The 16203-nt window shown below is 34.4% G+C and overlaps 1 protein-coding gene across 2 annotated transcripts in view; it reads right to left on the bottom strand.

Moving 5' to 3' along the window:
- Positions 1-4270: 4270 nt before the first annotated feature.
- Positions 4271-16203, bottom strand: part of LOC126746624 (tetratricopeptide repeat protein 7B) — a 159900-nt gene continuing 147967 nt past the window's right edge. For both annotated transcript variants that reach the window (XM_050454954.1, XM_050454955.1), the window contains 2 exons: positions 12451-12597; positions 4271-4638 (listed from right to left, as the gene is read on the bottom strand). In XM_050454954.1, coding sequence (XP_050310911.1) covers positions 12465-12597 — 133 coding nt within the window. In that variant the 3' untranslated portion in view covers positions 4271-4638; positions 12451-12464. The remainder of the gene's footprint in view (positions 4639-12450; positions 12598-16203) is intronic.

Below are 16203 nucleotides of genomic sequence, written 5' to 3'. Positions count from 1 at the left end.
ATACGTAAAGCTAAGACGGATTGATGGAGAAGGTTCTGCGAGGACGTCAATGAAACGTCTCGCAGTGCAAGGATCTACAAAGTGCTCAAGGGAACGTGACCAGGAGCTTGAGTCGATAAAGCGCCCAGATGGCACTTTCACACAAACCAGACGAGAGACGCTTGAAGTTCTGGCACAAAGATACTTCTCCGGGTCTGAAATGCTTCATCACTTTGAAGAAAATTGCTAGGCCAGAACCTTGGCGACCATAAAAAGAAAACTAGCTTTTTACCAAAGACATAATTTTTCCCTAGTGCGGCTAAAGATGCTAATTAATCATTTCAGCCCTTTAAATCAGCAGGAGGGGACGGAATATATCCAGCACTTCTTCAGTTTGGGCTGGACTTACTTTTACCCCACCTGTTAGTGCCCTTAAAGGCAATCTAGCATGGAGGTACATTTCAATGTGCTGGAAAGCCACTAACGTAACATATATATCGAAAGCCGGGTGACCAATTGCTGAGGCATCTTCGCTCAGGCCAATAATCCGGCCATAATGACATCTTTTTTGTTGAAGTCTTTGGAGAAGGTCATTAATGTGACACATTAAAGATGTGGCGCTAGAGAAACGCCCGCTTAATGGCCACCAATGCAGGTAAATCAACAGACTTAGCTCTCAACGATCTTGTAACGAGCATCAGTAACTCGCGGAAACAAAAGGAAGTGGCAGTGGCGGCCTTCTTAGACATAGAAGGCGCCTTCAACAACGCACTGTCACGCTCACTCTATGAATCGAGAGGAGCAAGAGGAGTCAGCCCTCGTATTAACTGGATCGAAGCCATGCTAAGTGACAAAAGAATAACGACCACCTTACAGGGCGAACATGTACACACTTCTGGGCCGCAAGAGGTTGCCCGCAGGGAGGGCTATCTCCCCTCCTGTGGTCGGTACTCGTTGACGACCTGTTGGCCATAATTCGACTATGGGAGGTCGAAGTCCAAGCTTACGCAGATAATCTAGTGATCCTGATAAAAGGAGAAAAAAGAAAGCAATCTCAATAGCACTACGAGAAGTGCTGAACATCATTCTAAAATGGTGCGATAGGGAGGAAATGTTCATTAATCCGCATAAAATAGTAAATAAGTCCCTATTTGTATAATAATGTCCAATAGTGCCATTCACCAGAAAAAGGAATATGGGAGAACTCAAACCGCCAATCCTGAGAGGTGAAGCCATTCAATTTGCAATGGAGACGAAATGTCTTGGGATAACCTTAGACGAGGTGCTTTATTGGAACTCACATCTTGACAAAACAATCCAGAAAGCAAAACTGTCCCTATGGAACTGTAGCAGGATATGTGGCAAAGTCTGGAGAATGAAAAGAGAGAGTCCCAAAAGAGATGCAGTGGTTATACTGTACCATGTCATAAATGGCATCTCGGTAAACAACGTCTGGATGGAATTAACTAAATTGGTTGAGAAGGTGTGCAATTACAGCACACTTGGTATGTCATCAGTCAAATTATCGAACTCTTAAAGAGGGTGGACTTGATTGGGGAAGTATAAACAGCTAGCAGTGAGCCACAATAGACCTAGGGTCGCAGTGGAGGGATCCAAGGTGCCCCACTTATAACAAACCTAACTTAACCTAGTTAAGTTAATAAATTAAGTTAATTTAGACCTTCACAAAGCTTATCCTTCAGGATTCGATGTTATCGATGTGTTCGAAATAACAACCAAAGGATCCACAAATTATTTATGCTTCCTCTACAGAGCACTCAGCGATACACACTACAGAACGATTTTCAAAATCGACGATCTAGTCATGGCTAAACGTAGCTTATACGGGTGCCAACCAGAATCCCTGATAGACAGGGAGAGACAGAGAGATAGAGAGCCTCCTGCCTTTTCTGATCTGCTTCTCGCGACACCTCCTAACTGGACAATATTACCGTACATGCACCACCAGGAACACCAGATTACAAATTATTAACCTCAACGTGTGAACTAGAAATAGAAAACTCAGGATTCACTCAGGCCGTGTAGGGTTTGGCATTATGGATCAGCCAACTGAAGACATTTAAAACAGGATCTCTCTTTCGTTTCCTTGGAATGATGTCTGTTTCAGGACAAATTATTCTTCAACGTGTGCGACCAATTCCATTTCAGAGGTGATTTTGGCAGGTATGGAGGTTTATATTCCGAACAGCTAGAAAAGTCCTTCAGACTTCAAGCCCAAGACATCTCAGACAAACAAGCCCTGCAAATCACGTCAACTTTGTTGCCTTGACAAATGCCTGCAAACAGACGATCGATACCTGCAATGAAAAATATAATGAGAGCGAAGAACAAACTTCTTAATTGCCTAAATGGATCAAGATCGTTTTGGTCTGTAGCAAAAAATTGGTCAAGGTTTCGGTAGGTCAAAAATTCCACCATTGACAAGAGAAGATGGTTCCATTGCAACAACCGCGGTCATTGCAATGGAAAAGGCAGACTTGCTAGGTCAGACGTTCGCATAAAACTCTACCCTAGACTCAGAAGACAAAATACCACCGACTTTGCTAAAAAAGGCTTCTTTAATGCCAGAAATAGGCTTCTGTCACCGAGATCTTGAAGAAGTTCGCAAAGGCTTGAAAGACCACCGGCTCTGATGGAATACTGCCAATAGTATTAAAAAAGTGTGCAGTCGTGCTGGCACCACAATTGTGCAGACTATTTTCTCTTTTATACAGAAGAGCTCTCTTCCCTGGAGACTAAACATTTGTGCGGATTTAACCGGTAGCCAAAAAGAAAAAAAGACGGTGCCCATCAATTACCGTCCAATTGCTTTAGTCGGCAATGGTCAAGGTAATGAAGAAACTTGTCAATCAGCAAAATCTGAAATACCTGGAGTCGACCAACATCATTAGCGACCGTAAAATGGTTTTCGAAAACACAGCTCTACTGGCTATCTGTGTCTAATACTGGTCTGTCATGCATGTTTAAAACGAGGCTATCAAGAAATATAATCAATTCCGCACATGAAATATCCACTCATGAAATATCCGCTGTGGATATTTCAAAGACATTCGATGGGATCTAGCATGAAAACCTCCTAAACAAACTGTATTCTTATGGTTTGCCACCAATTTTCGTTGCTTGATTTGAAAGTTTCCTCGAGAACCGATTCATTTAGGTTGTCATTGATTGGCACACCTCGCAGAGGTTTCAAATTAACGCTGGTGTCCCTCAGGGACGCATCTTGTCCCCTAACCTGTTCCTGTTTCTATCAACGACCTTCTTGACAAGACTTCTAATCCTATTTACAGCTCTGCTGATGACAGTACATTGGTTTCTTCCTTCAAGTCTCGGTCAACCAGATAACTTCAGCCGACACCCAGTGCCATAGGCGTTTTCAGGTAGCCACTATTAATGCCGACCTTAATATTATTTTTATTGATTGAAATTAACGCAGGTAAGGCTTAGACTGCTATATTTACAAACAGGGCTGCCTCTGCGGCCTGAGCCTTATTCTGTCCGGCTTTACTTTACCGCTGTTCTCGTCAGTTCGCTTATTAGTTATGAAGATTGATAGCAATATGTGTCGGCATGATCATGTAGCGGGAATAATCAAAGAGGCTTCTTAAAAGCCTTAAGGGTCTCTTTAAAACAAAAAGGCTGTATACATCGCAACAGCTTTTAACGCTTTACGTTAGACTTAGATTCATCCATTTCTGGAGTATTTCTCTCACATATGGAGCTCTGCACTCAAATATACTGTGAAGCTGCTTGATTCCATCCAGTACGTCTTATAGGAGATCCAGACATAACTAGAAGCTTGGACAGTTTGGCGCATAGAATGAAGGTGGCGAACTAGATTTTATTTTATCGATACTATTACGGTAAATGCTATTTCGAACGGGCCTAGATCATTTCACCTAGAGCTATACGCGCAAAATTTTATCAACTGATATCCACAGACACCTTTGTGGTACTGGCGCTGCTCGTAATACTCGAGTACTATAGCGTTTGCCCTTTTATGCCAGTCTGTATGTTAAATAAACATCTAATCGGCAGTGGTTGCAGATTTTGCAGAGTTCTGTAGAAAACACCTTTTCAAAAGCAAATATGTAATAATGGCTGAAATTGTCAAAAATAGGTCAAAACCACATAACTTACCTTTACTAACCTTAAGAAGTTGAGGAGAATAAGGCTACATCTAGATAAAACTGCTGCTTTGCTGGTAACGTTACGTAATTTGTACCTTCTACGATATTTTACGAATAAAAGGATAACAGAAAAAAATACGTTTAACATGAAAGATTTTTATTAACGATAAAATGACACATTTAGTTTCAAAAATGATAAACAAAATATACATGACAGAAAACAAAATATATACAGGTAACAAAAAGGGATTCATAAAAGTACTATCACCAATGTAGAATAAATTATTATTTGTTAAATTACACATATGATTTAATGTGACGCATTCGGCTTAACAATAAACTAACAAGTAGTTACTAGTATTGGGATACGAATGGTTAATACAATTAATATTCTTAAATGTATATTTAAATATAGAAATTTTAGAAGACTCCAAAAACTTAATATCGGTACATTTTCTAACGAGTGCATATACTGATCCGTATCATTTCTTATCCTTTAGGATAATACCTAAAATTATTAAAAAATTATTACATTATCGGGTAGATTAATTCTTCTGCTTTACGCTTCTTTCGCTTTGTAACAATGAAGGTATAGTTGACGTCAGTGATTTTTCAACTTATTTTAAAGCCGCCATAATTCGAACCCATATGATCTTTTATTCTAATAATAACTAAATCTTCGAACTTGTGCAATGCATTTATGTTTAAATTTAACAGGACGTTTCGGTTGGTATGTATCTCCAACCGTTATTAGGTGTAAACTAACAACAACTACTATTCTACGGACTTATATAATAATGATGTGCGTAGGCATGTGGAACTTTTGGTCATGCGTGAAATGCATTATATTGTGCAGAATCTTGATAAAAGAGGTCTCCAGATGTTGGGAATTTTGACACTGGGCTGGCTGTAGATTCCTTGATTTTACGCGATGGACGTTGCTTCACGAAACTCTCTTTTTTCCAGTGTTGTTCCTTACATAGAATTTTTGCTTCTATCCAATGTATGTTGTGACCGTTGGGCCAAGCATGTTCTGCAATTCCTGATCTGGAAACTTCTTCTCTTCGGGTCCACTTTTGGAGCGCTTCCAAGGATCGTTTTGTCTCGCCAATGTATGAGTCAACGCATTTACATGGTATTTGATATGCATATACAGTTTTTAATTCCCACCAGGCTTTCTGGTTTGGTCTTCGACGCAAAACCTCGTATGGTTGTATTCGACGTAAAGGCAATTTTCACGCTGAACTTCCTAGCGATTATCCTGATTTTCTCTCAAGTTCCCCTGATGTACGGGATCGTTACAAATCCTAAGGATTCTCTATCTCTTGTAATTCTCTTCTTTTTGTTACCGCTGCTTTTTTATTTGTAGTTTTAATCAACTTTAGTGGGTACCCATTTTGTTGAAGGACCTTGGTGGCATTTTCTATCTCCGTCTTAAGGTCATGACTGTTGTTGCAAATTGTGGCCGCCCGTTTATATAGTGACTTGATGATTCCCACCTTTGTTGATTCCGTATGATTCGAGTTATAGTGCAAGTACTAGCCAGAATGCGTGAGTTTGCGGTAGACTGAAGTTTTAAGGCGTCCGTAATCGTTTATCGCAAGAACGTCTAAAAAGGTTGCTTACTCAGTTTCCAACTCCATCGTAAACTTGATGCTGGGTCTAATGTTGTTGAGGTGTTCTAATGATATTTAAAAAAACCTCTAGAAAGTTCGGATGTTGGCAAATCATTGTTGGCAATCAGAGACATTAGAGACCGAAAAAGGAACACCGACATCAAGATCCTTCCAGTGGACAAGAGCGACACAACAGTCATAATGGACGTTTAGAACAACAAAGTTGAAGAGGTCAAAGAACAAAGGTGAATATCGGCTGTTTATTAAAGATCCTACACCAACAGTATAGGGAAGATTCTACAGGGCACTCAAGAAGTATTCAGCTGATATTTCGGATGCACGGCGGACCAAAGTCACTCCACACCACAGGAAACTATTACACTTCTATGGACTTCCCAAGGAATATAAGGATACATAAGGAATCGATGCCATTACGACCATTTACCAGCTTCAGGAATTCGCCAATATTCGAAAAACCTCCAATACAACGAAAATCTAGAAAATACTTCTAGGTTTTTGTTGAACATCATTAGAGTAAGGGAACACGGAATCATTCGTCAAAAACCCAACCCACTTGGTTGAACTAATTCAGGCCACCAATATCGGACACGTTGACAGACTAGTAAGCTTTGGTGTTAAGAGTCTGTATACGAATATGCCAATCGAAGAATCCTTAAACATCATTAAGGAAAGGCTCAGGAATGACACGACCCTGGCTGAACGCACTGGATCACCACTTGAGGGAGTGATGGGGCTTTTGGAAGTTTGTCTTTGTAATTCCTACTTACCTTTAAGTCAAAGATAGGTTTTACACCTAGGAGGAAGGACTCCCAATGGGATCCCCACTATCTCGAGTCGTAGCCAATATTTAAATGGAGTGGTTTGAAGAGCACTCTATAAGAACAGCGCATTCTAAACCCAAGATGTGGCTTCGATACGTAGATGACACATTCATCATGTGGGACAAAAGCGACGCAGAGCTAACGGACTTTCTGGAACACCTCAATAACATTAGACCCAGCATCAAGTTTACAATGAAGTTCGAAACTGAGTCAACCCAACCCTTTTTAGACGTTTTTGTAAGAAATGATAACAGGCGCCTTAAGACCTCAGGTGTTGAAGTCCAAACCAGAAAGCCTAGTTGACATCAAGAACTGTATATATCAAATACCATGTGAATGCATACTCATACATAAATGTTTACTCATACATTGGCGATACCAAACAACTCTTGGAAGAAAAAAGGAGCACCAAAAGTGGACCCGAAGAAGTTTTCAGATCAGGAATTGCAGGACCCGCTTGATCCAACGGCCACAACATGCAGAAGCAAAAATTCTATGTAAGGAACAACACTGGAAAAAAAGAAAATTTCTTAAAGCAACGTACATCGCGCAAAACCAAGGAATCTTTAGCCAGCCCAGTGTCGAAATTCCCAACATCTGGAGACCTCTACTGTCAGGACTCTGGACGATATAATGCATTTCACGCTTGACCAAAAATTACACATGACTACGCAAATCATTAGTATATAAGCCCGTAGAATAGTAGTTGTTAGATCACACTCGATAACGGTTGGAGATACACACCAACCGAAACATCGTGTTAAATTTAAAAATAAAGACATTGCAACTTCGAAGATTTAGTTGTTACTACTGTACCATTATCTACCACTTTCAAAACTAGACCTTTTATTCTATTGAGCAAATTTAAATTCCAAGATTTTTAAACGCGGACGTATAAATCCTGCAAAAGTAATTTTGAAAAAAAAAGATTTTAATTTCTTTAAAAATTGAACGTTTAATGAAAATTCTTTATATATTTAAAAAAATCGGCACGTAGAAAGTAAAACAAGGCTCCAGACTAAATTATAGACACCTGAATGATGCTTGCTAACATATTCAGAGCCTTACTGCTTTTCCTTTCTGATTTTGTAATAATTTAGGAGACCGCGTATACGAAGAAAATACAACAACGTTTACAGTAAAATCTTTAACAGTGATTTGGGTAGTGACTCAGTCGGGTTTATAAAACTTTTCTTTATGCGTATTCATAACTCATCTGATCATGACGTTTATCTATTTTATATATAATTTATTTATATAGGGTAAAAAAATACAGAGGTCCAAAAAAGTTATGAGCAACACTATGGTGTTCTATTAACTAATTCTAAAGTCATGAATTGGCAATTAAGGATACGCTGATGTATTAACTTAAAAGTTATAAGTTCGGCATAAGTGCTCTGAATAGATTTCGAATGCTCATTTTCCAGTAATGACAAAATAAATGAAATAGAAACTGCAGAAAACCATGCAGGATTTGGCTTAGATTTTTTTGCATCGGTAATTAATAATATTAATATTTATCAAAACTTAATTATAATGTTAACTATATGGTTATACAATTTTAAGATTATGGCCCTATTATTGACTCTTTATTCACATTGAGTTGATTTGGGGACAACTCGATAATCTAAGAAGCATAAGATGCAATAAATGTCCGAAATTAAACAGCAGGATTATAGAGGTGATGAAGGAAGAAGTTAATAAAGAAGATCAGTGGACAACATCTGAGAAAATCATCAGTTATGAAGAAGAATATAGGAGGTTACACCAACCATATAATTTTCAGTGACTGGCTTCCCATAAATTTAAAAAACCAATCAGAAGGCTAAGAAGAACTTCCAGAAGATCTAAACTTTAACTTTTTTTTAAGTAAGGCGAATATTTAATTAGTTAAAATCAGTATTTGATCTTAATTTATATTTTTAGATTCTTAGATTGTAGACGACCAAAAACACATTAAATTGACTGCGTTATCTTTTCATCTATTAAACGCAGGCTAACTTTAATATTCTAATGGTAATAATTTTAGGATAACTGTGTATTTGTGGCTGAAATATTGATGTTAAAAAACATGATAAAACAGAACAAAACCTTTGTAAAAACCTAAGTTTGTGTTTTATCTTTAAATGTAAAGCTTCTTGTATACTTCTAACATGTATCTATTTGAATATATTTAATTTAAATTTCACTAATTTTTGCTACCTGATTTTATTAATTAAAGTATCTATAGGTGTATATAGTTAGTTTTAGGAGAGAGAGGGGCAGTATATTAATAAATTTGTATGGGAGTTTGTAATTCGCGAAGATGATTATTATTGTACCCAATATGTTCTCTCAATAAAATACTTATAGAGTTTACTTGTTATATTTTGATATTTTTCCAGGACAAAATGCTAGCAGATTAGCAAAGAAATCCTCATTACCTCACTTTTATATTACTAAAATGATAATTTTTATGCAGCTGAAAATACCTGAAAAAACAAATAAATAAAATATGAATAACAATAAAATTTTAAATACAGTGTGTCCAAGATAAGGATGTCTATCATGAAAATCTCGGCAGCTATAGGAGATACGAGGTTGATTAAATTAGAGAAAAGTTGCGCATTTTAGAGCCTAACAATACGCCGTTTTGAAAGTTTTAAAATTTTGAGTAGTTCCGGAGATATTCGCAAAAAACCGAAATTTGCCGATTTCGTTTTAATTTTTTTCTGGCGTTATTTAAAGAGATATGGAAAAACAAAATACACTTTCTCATGGCCACTTTTTAAGCTCTAAAAAATTACATTGCGAGATTTTTCGTACGACGTTTCGTTTCGAAGAAACCATCATCAACTTAATTTTTTTATATGGCGCGTAAAAAAGTACACCCTGTATAAAATAGCACATTTCAATTCGATTATAATGATGCGCAATATGTCCCTACAATATTTAAATGTTAAAAATTGGATTTTTATTAAATTCCGATGGTTTTAATGTAGTAGGCAGTAAAATGATGACACTGAGTATGATGTAGTAGGCTGCTATTACTCATATTTTGAAAAACTAAATAAAAATCACGTTATTGACAACTTAAAAACTTTATTCATATACCGTCACGTAGCTAGGTCACGTGATTATTTTAAAGAATTAAACACATTATTAAATTAAAAACTACCTACTAGAAACCCAAAAATACTAATTTAAATCATAGTAATAAATGTTCAAACAAATTACCATTATCATACCATTATTCTTCAAACACAGATAATATCTTTTAACAGTAGAGTTTAAAACCCTTCTTAACACATCAGGTGTAATGCTCTTAGAAATGCTTCAAGAACTTTTCTTCTCAGCTGATCATCACCGCACACAATGCTGATCTGGCATTATGTACGGGCGCACCATCCTGCTGAAACCAACAGTTTCTAACCTTGGCAAGCGGTAAGTTGTCCAAGGATTCTTCCAAATGGCGTTCCAATAAGTTGCGATACCGCTCCGAGGTAAGGGAATTGTCGTAAAAAAAGGGGCCTATTAAATCTGTTCCAAAAATGCCAACCCACATATTAAACCCGAAACGGTGCTGATGTCTAGCCATTCGGTGTACTCGGGAATGATCGCTTGAGCAATAATGGGTGTTCTTCCGGTTAAAAATTCCATTATTTGTAACCATGCTCTCGTCGGACCAGATAATCCTATGGGGAAATGTTTCATCCTCCTGACACTTCCTAGTGTACCATTCACAAAATGTTCTGCGCCTTTCTTTGTCACCAGGCCTTGACAGATTCTGAATTTAAGCGGGTGGTATTTATGTTTTTTCAAAATGTAATGGGCAGTAGATTTTGGTATTGCAGTGGTATTTTCAATTTTTCTAACAGATATTTCCGGATTTTCAGTTACAGCTAATACCACATTATTTTCTTTTTCTTCATTGCAGGGCTTATTTCTTGACAATACTAGCTTCTTAAACGCACCATACTGTTTAAGATTGAAAACCAATCGTCCGAAAATTTTTGTACTAGCTTGTTTCCTGTCTGGATAGTTATTTAAATACATACGACCAGCTTCAACGGCGTTGCTGTAGCAGAGGATATAACATTTCAACATATCAAACTTTTGCTCAGGTAAAAAAGCGTCAAAACACAATGTCAACTAAATTTATTAAATTATTAAAACTATTTACTTCACTTAAGATAAAAAGAATAGAAAATAATCGTTATAATAAAAACTACTTTGACATTTAATTTTTATATAATTTTGACATTTTCTCAACGTCATTATTTACAATTTAAATATTGTAGAAACATATTGTGTCATACATCGTTGTAATCTTAAAAAAATATGCTATTTTATACAAAAATAGCATATTTTTGTATAACTTATACAAAATTAAGTTGATGATGGTTTCTTCGAAACGAAACGTCGTATGAAAAATCTCGCAATGTTATTTTTTAGAGCTTAAAAAGTGGCCATGAGAACGTGTCTTTTGTTTTTCCATATCTCTTTAAATAACGCCAGAAAAAAATAAAAACGCAATTGGCAAATTTCGGTTTTTTTCGAATGTCTCCGGATCTACTCAAAATTTGAAAACTTTCTAAACGGCGTATTGTTAGGCTCTAAAATGCGCAACTTTTCTCTAATTTAATCAACCTCGTATCTCCTATTTATAGCTGTCCATGATAGACATCCTTATCTTGGACACACTGTATATGTAATTACAAATATTTAAAAAAAAATATTCAGTTACTACCCTGTAAACTTCCTTGAAAAGAAATATGTTCGCAATTTTTTAATATATATTTTTGACTTTATATAGTTTGAAAATGTTCATTTGGTAGAAATAGAATATTTTCAAGATGCGCTACACATGAAAGAAAAATGAATTGACCACGGGTGCATACGTTTAATCTTTTTGGAGTATAAACTTATAGTGTGTACCCACTCGTAACAAAATCCTAAATATAAAACAAAATGCTTAAAGCCAAAATAAACATGAGCAAAGACATAAAAGATTTAAATACAAACTCATACACCAGCATATTAGTTCATAACCAGTTCCAAAAATACATTATTATATTTCTGTGAAAATGGTTTTCTAGATAATAATGTATTAATATATCAGATAGATAAGATTGGTATTTGTAAATATTAATATGTGTGAAGTATACAGGACACAAACGCCCAGACTATTGCGCTCACATGAAAGGAAATAGATTATCGTTAACGGCAACTATACCAACCGTTTTCAAGCATAAGCTAAATACGATTTGAAATATTTATATATTTAGTTTGTTTATATAAATGGCAATTAATTTAATTAGTTATGATAATAATTTTTGTTCAATTTGTGAACTCGTCCCCAATATACTTGTTTTGGATATTGTGTTTTTGAGCAACACCAATATCCACGAAAAATAGAATAAAAAAGTTTAAATTGGTTTTATTTAATCATTTTTGGAAATTGTAAAATGTAGATGCATTAAAAAGTTTAAAGGCAAAATGCTAACTGTTAGTTTTTACTCCCTTTCTTGTATACTTTATGATTTACTTATTTAGATAGACTTACATTATGAATTACTTATTTTATTGCGTATTACGTTACTACTCAGATTTTTTAAAAATCTATTATACCGCAAGTAAATTGTTGTATTTAAAACTTATTAAACTTAAATTAAATTAAATATAACGAAAGGTATCATTAAAGATTTAAGTTCATATTTCTTTTAAATACGTGAATAAGTCTATTTTCTTCTTCTTTTCAATTTTTGAGCGCGTGAGATAGTATTTTCTAAATTGATTTTTACTGTAAATGACGTAATACCCAATAAAATAAGTAACTCATTATGAATTCGTCACAACAATACAGATTTTACTTAGACTTACATTGACTAGAAGTTTTATTCAAAACACAATGGCACGGAATTAAATGGAAGAATAGGGTTATTTTTTTCCTCCATTAGGGAGGTGGCCATAGCGCTGCTAGCCTTTTCGTATTCTCCTAAAGCTTCTAACACTTTTCCTAAGTTATACCTGAAAATAAAAGGGCCAATGCAGTTAACTAATATAAACTTGTTACAGCATAATTAACAGAATTAATAATTATTTAAGCATTTACGTAAAAATTTAAAAGGGGAAACGGGTGTAGAATTAATATCGTACGTAAAAAATAAGAATTATACTAACATTTATCAACTCTATGGTAAAAATATTACCTTATGTGTTAATGTTTATTAGAATTAACTTCTATTTACAAAATAGCAGGATGTACCCATGAATGCGGATATTTTTTTAATTTTTTATATTCTGACGTGGTTACGCCTATTTTAATTCTTGGTAATGTTTGTCTAGATCATTTGTTCAGCATTTTTATATCAGACCTTTTTCTCTTATTTTTTTGTTATTAGTCTATAAATTAGTAGGTTTCTTACACCTTTTTCCCATTAAACGATTAATAAATAATAATAATAATAATTATTATTATTATTAATATCATAATTATTATTATACCGTTTATTTTTTACAACACAATCAAAACAATAGAAAGTTAACGTTTTAAGCAAAAAAATTTTTAAATACAAAATATGAAACTATACTAATAATATTAAAACGCATAAGTAATACATTTTAAAAATTAAAAAAACACACTAATCTTAATATAAAATACCTAGACTTATAATTTTAATTAAATATGATGGTACAGCAATATCCAATTAAAAAATAACAAAAAATATTTAACATTTCTAGGTACAATAAAAAAAGCATTGTTTAATCAACTGTATAATTTTTTAAAAGCTTTTATTGAACAAGGTCTAATTTAAAAAATACACAAATATGGTTATAACTTTTAAACTATTCACAATTGCATAACAACATGAAGCATGATTTTGTTAGGGTTATTTTTTTACATAGATCATCATTTATTTAGTGGTCAATATTAGAATGCATTTAATTAGTCAACATTATTATTATATCCAATAAGATTACAAATAGAAAACCTTCTATCTGATTTAACCATTTATTCTGCATAAATAAAGTACAAAGTGAATGCACTGTATAATACAAAAGAGTGATAACATGAAATTAATAACAAAATGCCTTCTATGAATTAATTCTTAATTTGGTACACAGGTAACTTGTCGCACTATTACCATTTCATGTCTTCATTGTTGAATCTCCACAATTGTTCAATTCACTCAGTATTGTCTAGCAGGCAGCAGTCAGAGAATGTCTTGTGTGATGGAAAATTTCATAGCTATTTGTCCTCATCCATTCTGTGAATAATTTAGGGAATCAATTGCTGAATTATCCTTTTGTTTTGTTTTCATGCCTTATTCCTTATTAGGGGAAAAGACCTTTGGTACTTACCATATGATTGGAAGTGTACTAGGAAATATTAATTGTATTAATTTATTTTCCATATTTTATTAGGAGAAAACAAACACAACCATTATAGATTTTTCAAAAGTAAACATGTCACTTTCACTGTTTTACAGGTTATGTCTGACATTCAAATTGTGGACATTGCTGTTTCGGTTAGAACACGGCAAGTCAGTACTGCGGTTCTAAAATTACGATTCGACACGATTACTCGATATGACCACGAACTTATAAATATACCTGGACTGCCAATTCAATGAAAAGTAAATGACCACTACTAGGGGGCCGCCATTTTGCGTGATTGTGTCCTTTCGATGTTGGTCACTCTGACAAATTTTAATTGTGCCAACTGTAGGGAAACAAAACAATTAAAGTTTTTGAGAGGTTATGTTTACAAAAATACAAAATAGAAAGTTACATATAGGTAAGAATTTAAGATAGTTGCGTTAGATCTGTGATTTTTCTGGTACTTCTTTAAGAATTTCGTTAAAATTTGTGAAAGAAAGTAATCCTCACCTAAAATAAGACAAAATTTCAATCAACTTGGAATAGATGCATGCACTTTAAAATATTTGTTTTATCATTCTGATAATCTTGAATCTTATAAATCCTAATACCATTAAAATCATGATATTCATTTAATTTTTTGCTTGTGTTTACTTAACAAAGTCAGTTAAAAACACTTATTTTATTTCTATTTTTACTATTACGAGTTTAACTTTTCTTCCATGTACAGTGTTTCCGCATCAATAGGTACAACCATCTATAAGAATCAAAATATAGATGATTTTATGAGGGTTTGTAATTATAAAGGGTTTATATAGTAAAAATATATTATTCTGTCAACAACTCAATATATGTATTATTCTATTATAAACCACAGAACACAAATATATAGTTATAAATAACACAGACGGACAATTCAAAATAATTCGGTTTTGAGAAACTGAACCAAATACCTTTAAATAAAGATGGTGATACATTATTCACGTATTAAATAAGGAAAAATATACATCGCCTGTTCCAGACGACATATCCAAGCGTCATTTACAAATCGCCAAAAACTAGGCAATCCGCTATACTCACACGTCAAACGTCAACTTCATTAACGTCATTTAATATATTTTTTGTTGGCAACACTAAAAATTTTCAGAGTGACCAACATCAAAAGGACACAACCACTATAAAAATTGCGGCCACCATGCAGTGGTTAATTTTGGGTATCGTGGCCATATGCATTAGCAGTCCAGGTATATTTATAAGTTCGTGGATATGACTGATTCTAAATAAAATTTTCAATCGTGAGTGTCTTGCGGATTGCCTAGTTTTTAACGATTTGTCGACGATACGCTTGGGTATATCGTATGCACCAGACAATATAGCTTCTACCTTATTTAATACGTGCATAATATGTCAGTTTCCTTTTTTAAACGTATTTGTTTCATTGATTGTTTACCAATACCAGGTTTTCATTAGTATATCAAGAAGCTTACTTAAACACAACAACTAATAGATTTAATTCGACACTATTTTCCACAACCTTCTCTTAATAATAGAGACAGAGGAGTAGAGTTACCATTGAATGGGCAGTTTTGGTATGTCAAGATTTTATGCCACAGATTATTACCAAAGAAGCATTGGACAAGATTTTAAATTTGGAATTAGCAAAACTATTGCAAATCGTTGGATACATAAAATTACTGAAGTAATTGACAATCACCTTGCTGACCGATTCATTAATTTTCCAAATATAAGAGATTAGAGACAAATTAATAAATTAACACCTATAGATAGGTCCTATTGATTTGAACAGAAAGTTTTTGTGTTCATCCACATTTTGGTTTTAAACGACATTTATTTATTTTAAAGAAATAATATAGGCATATATTTAAATAAAAAAACACGGAGACGAAAAAAATTAACAAAATAAATGAAGATTCTTAGGGTAAGTTCCGTAACCTAACCTTCGTGAATCGTCGTCGGTTAGAAGCGGTATTTTTACGGTTCCTGAAAATATCGGTTTGAAATGGACCGCTCAGTGCTGGGATTCTAAAATCCCGACTCGAGCTCGATACGATCACGACTTCGAATTAGATCGCGACTCAGTCGTGACGACAAGGGTGATTCTAAATTTCAATCGTCGGCTAAACTCGTTTTATTCGATTTGATTTAGGTTTCTTGGTAAATATTTGTCATTTTCCCTAATATTTGACAAATGGAAACGTCAATTGTCTTTTTTATTGATAAACAGTAATCACT

The sequence above is a fragment of the Anthonomus grandis genome, chromosome 17 (genome assembly GCF_022605725.1).
Source record: "Anthonomus grandis grandis chromosome 17, icAntGran1.3, whole genome shotgun sequence".
In the NCBI taxonomy this organism is placed as follows: domain Eukaryota; kingdom Metazoa; phylum Arthropoda; class Insecta; order Coleoptera; family Curculionidae; genus Anthonomus; species Anthonomus grandis.
The sequence above is the reverse complement of the archived record's forward strand: the minus strand, read 5'-3'. Positions and strand labels throughout refer to the sequence as shown.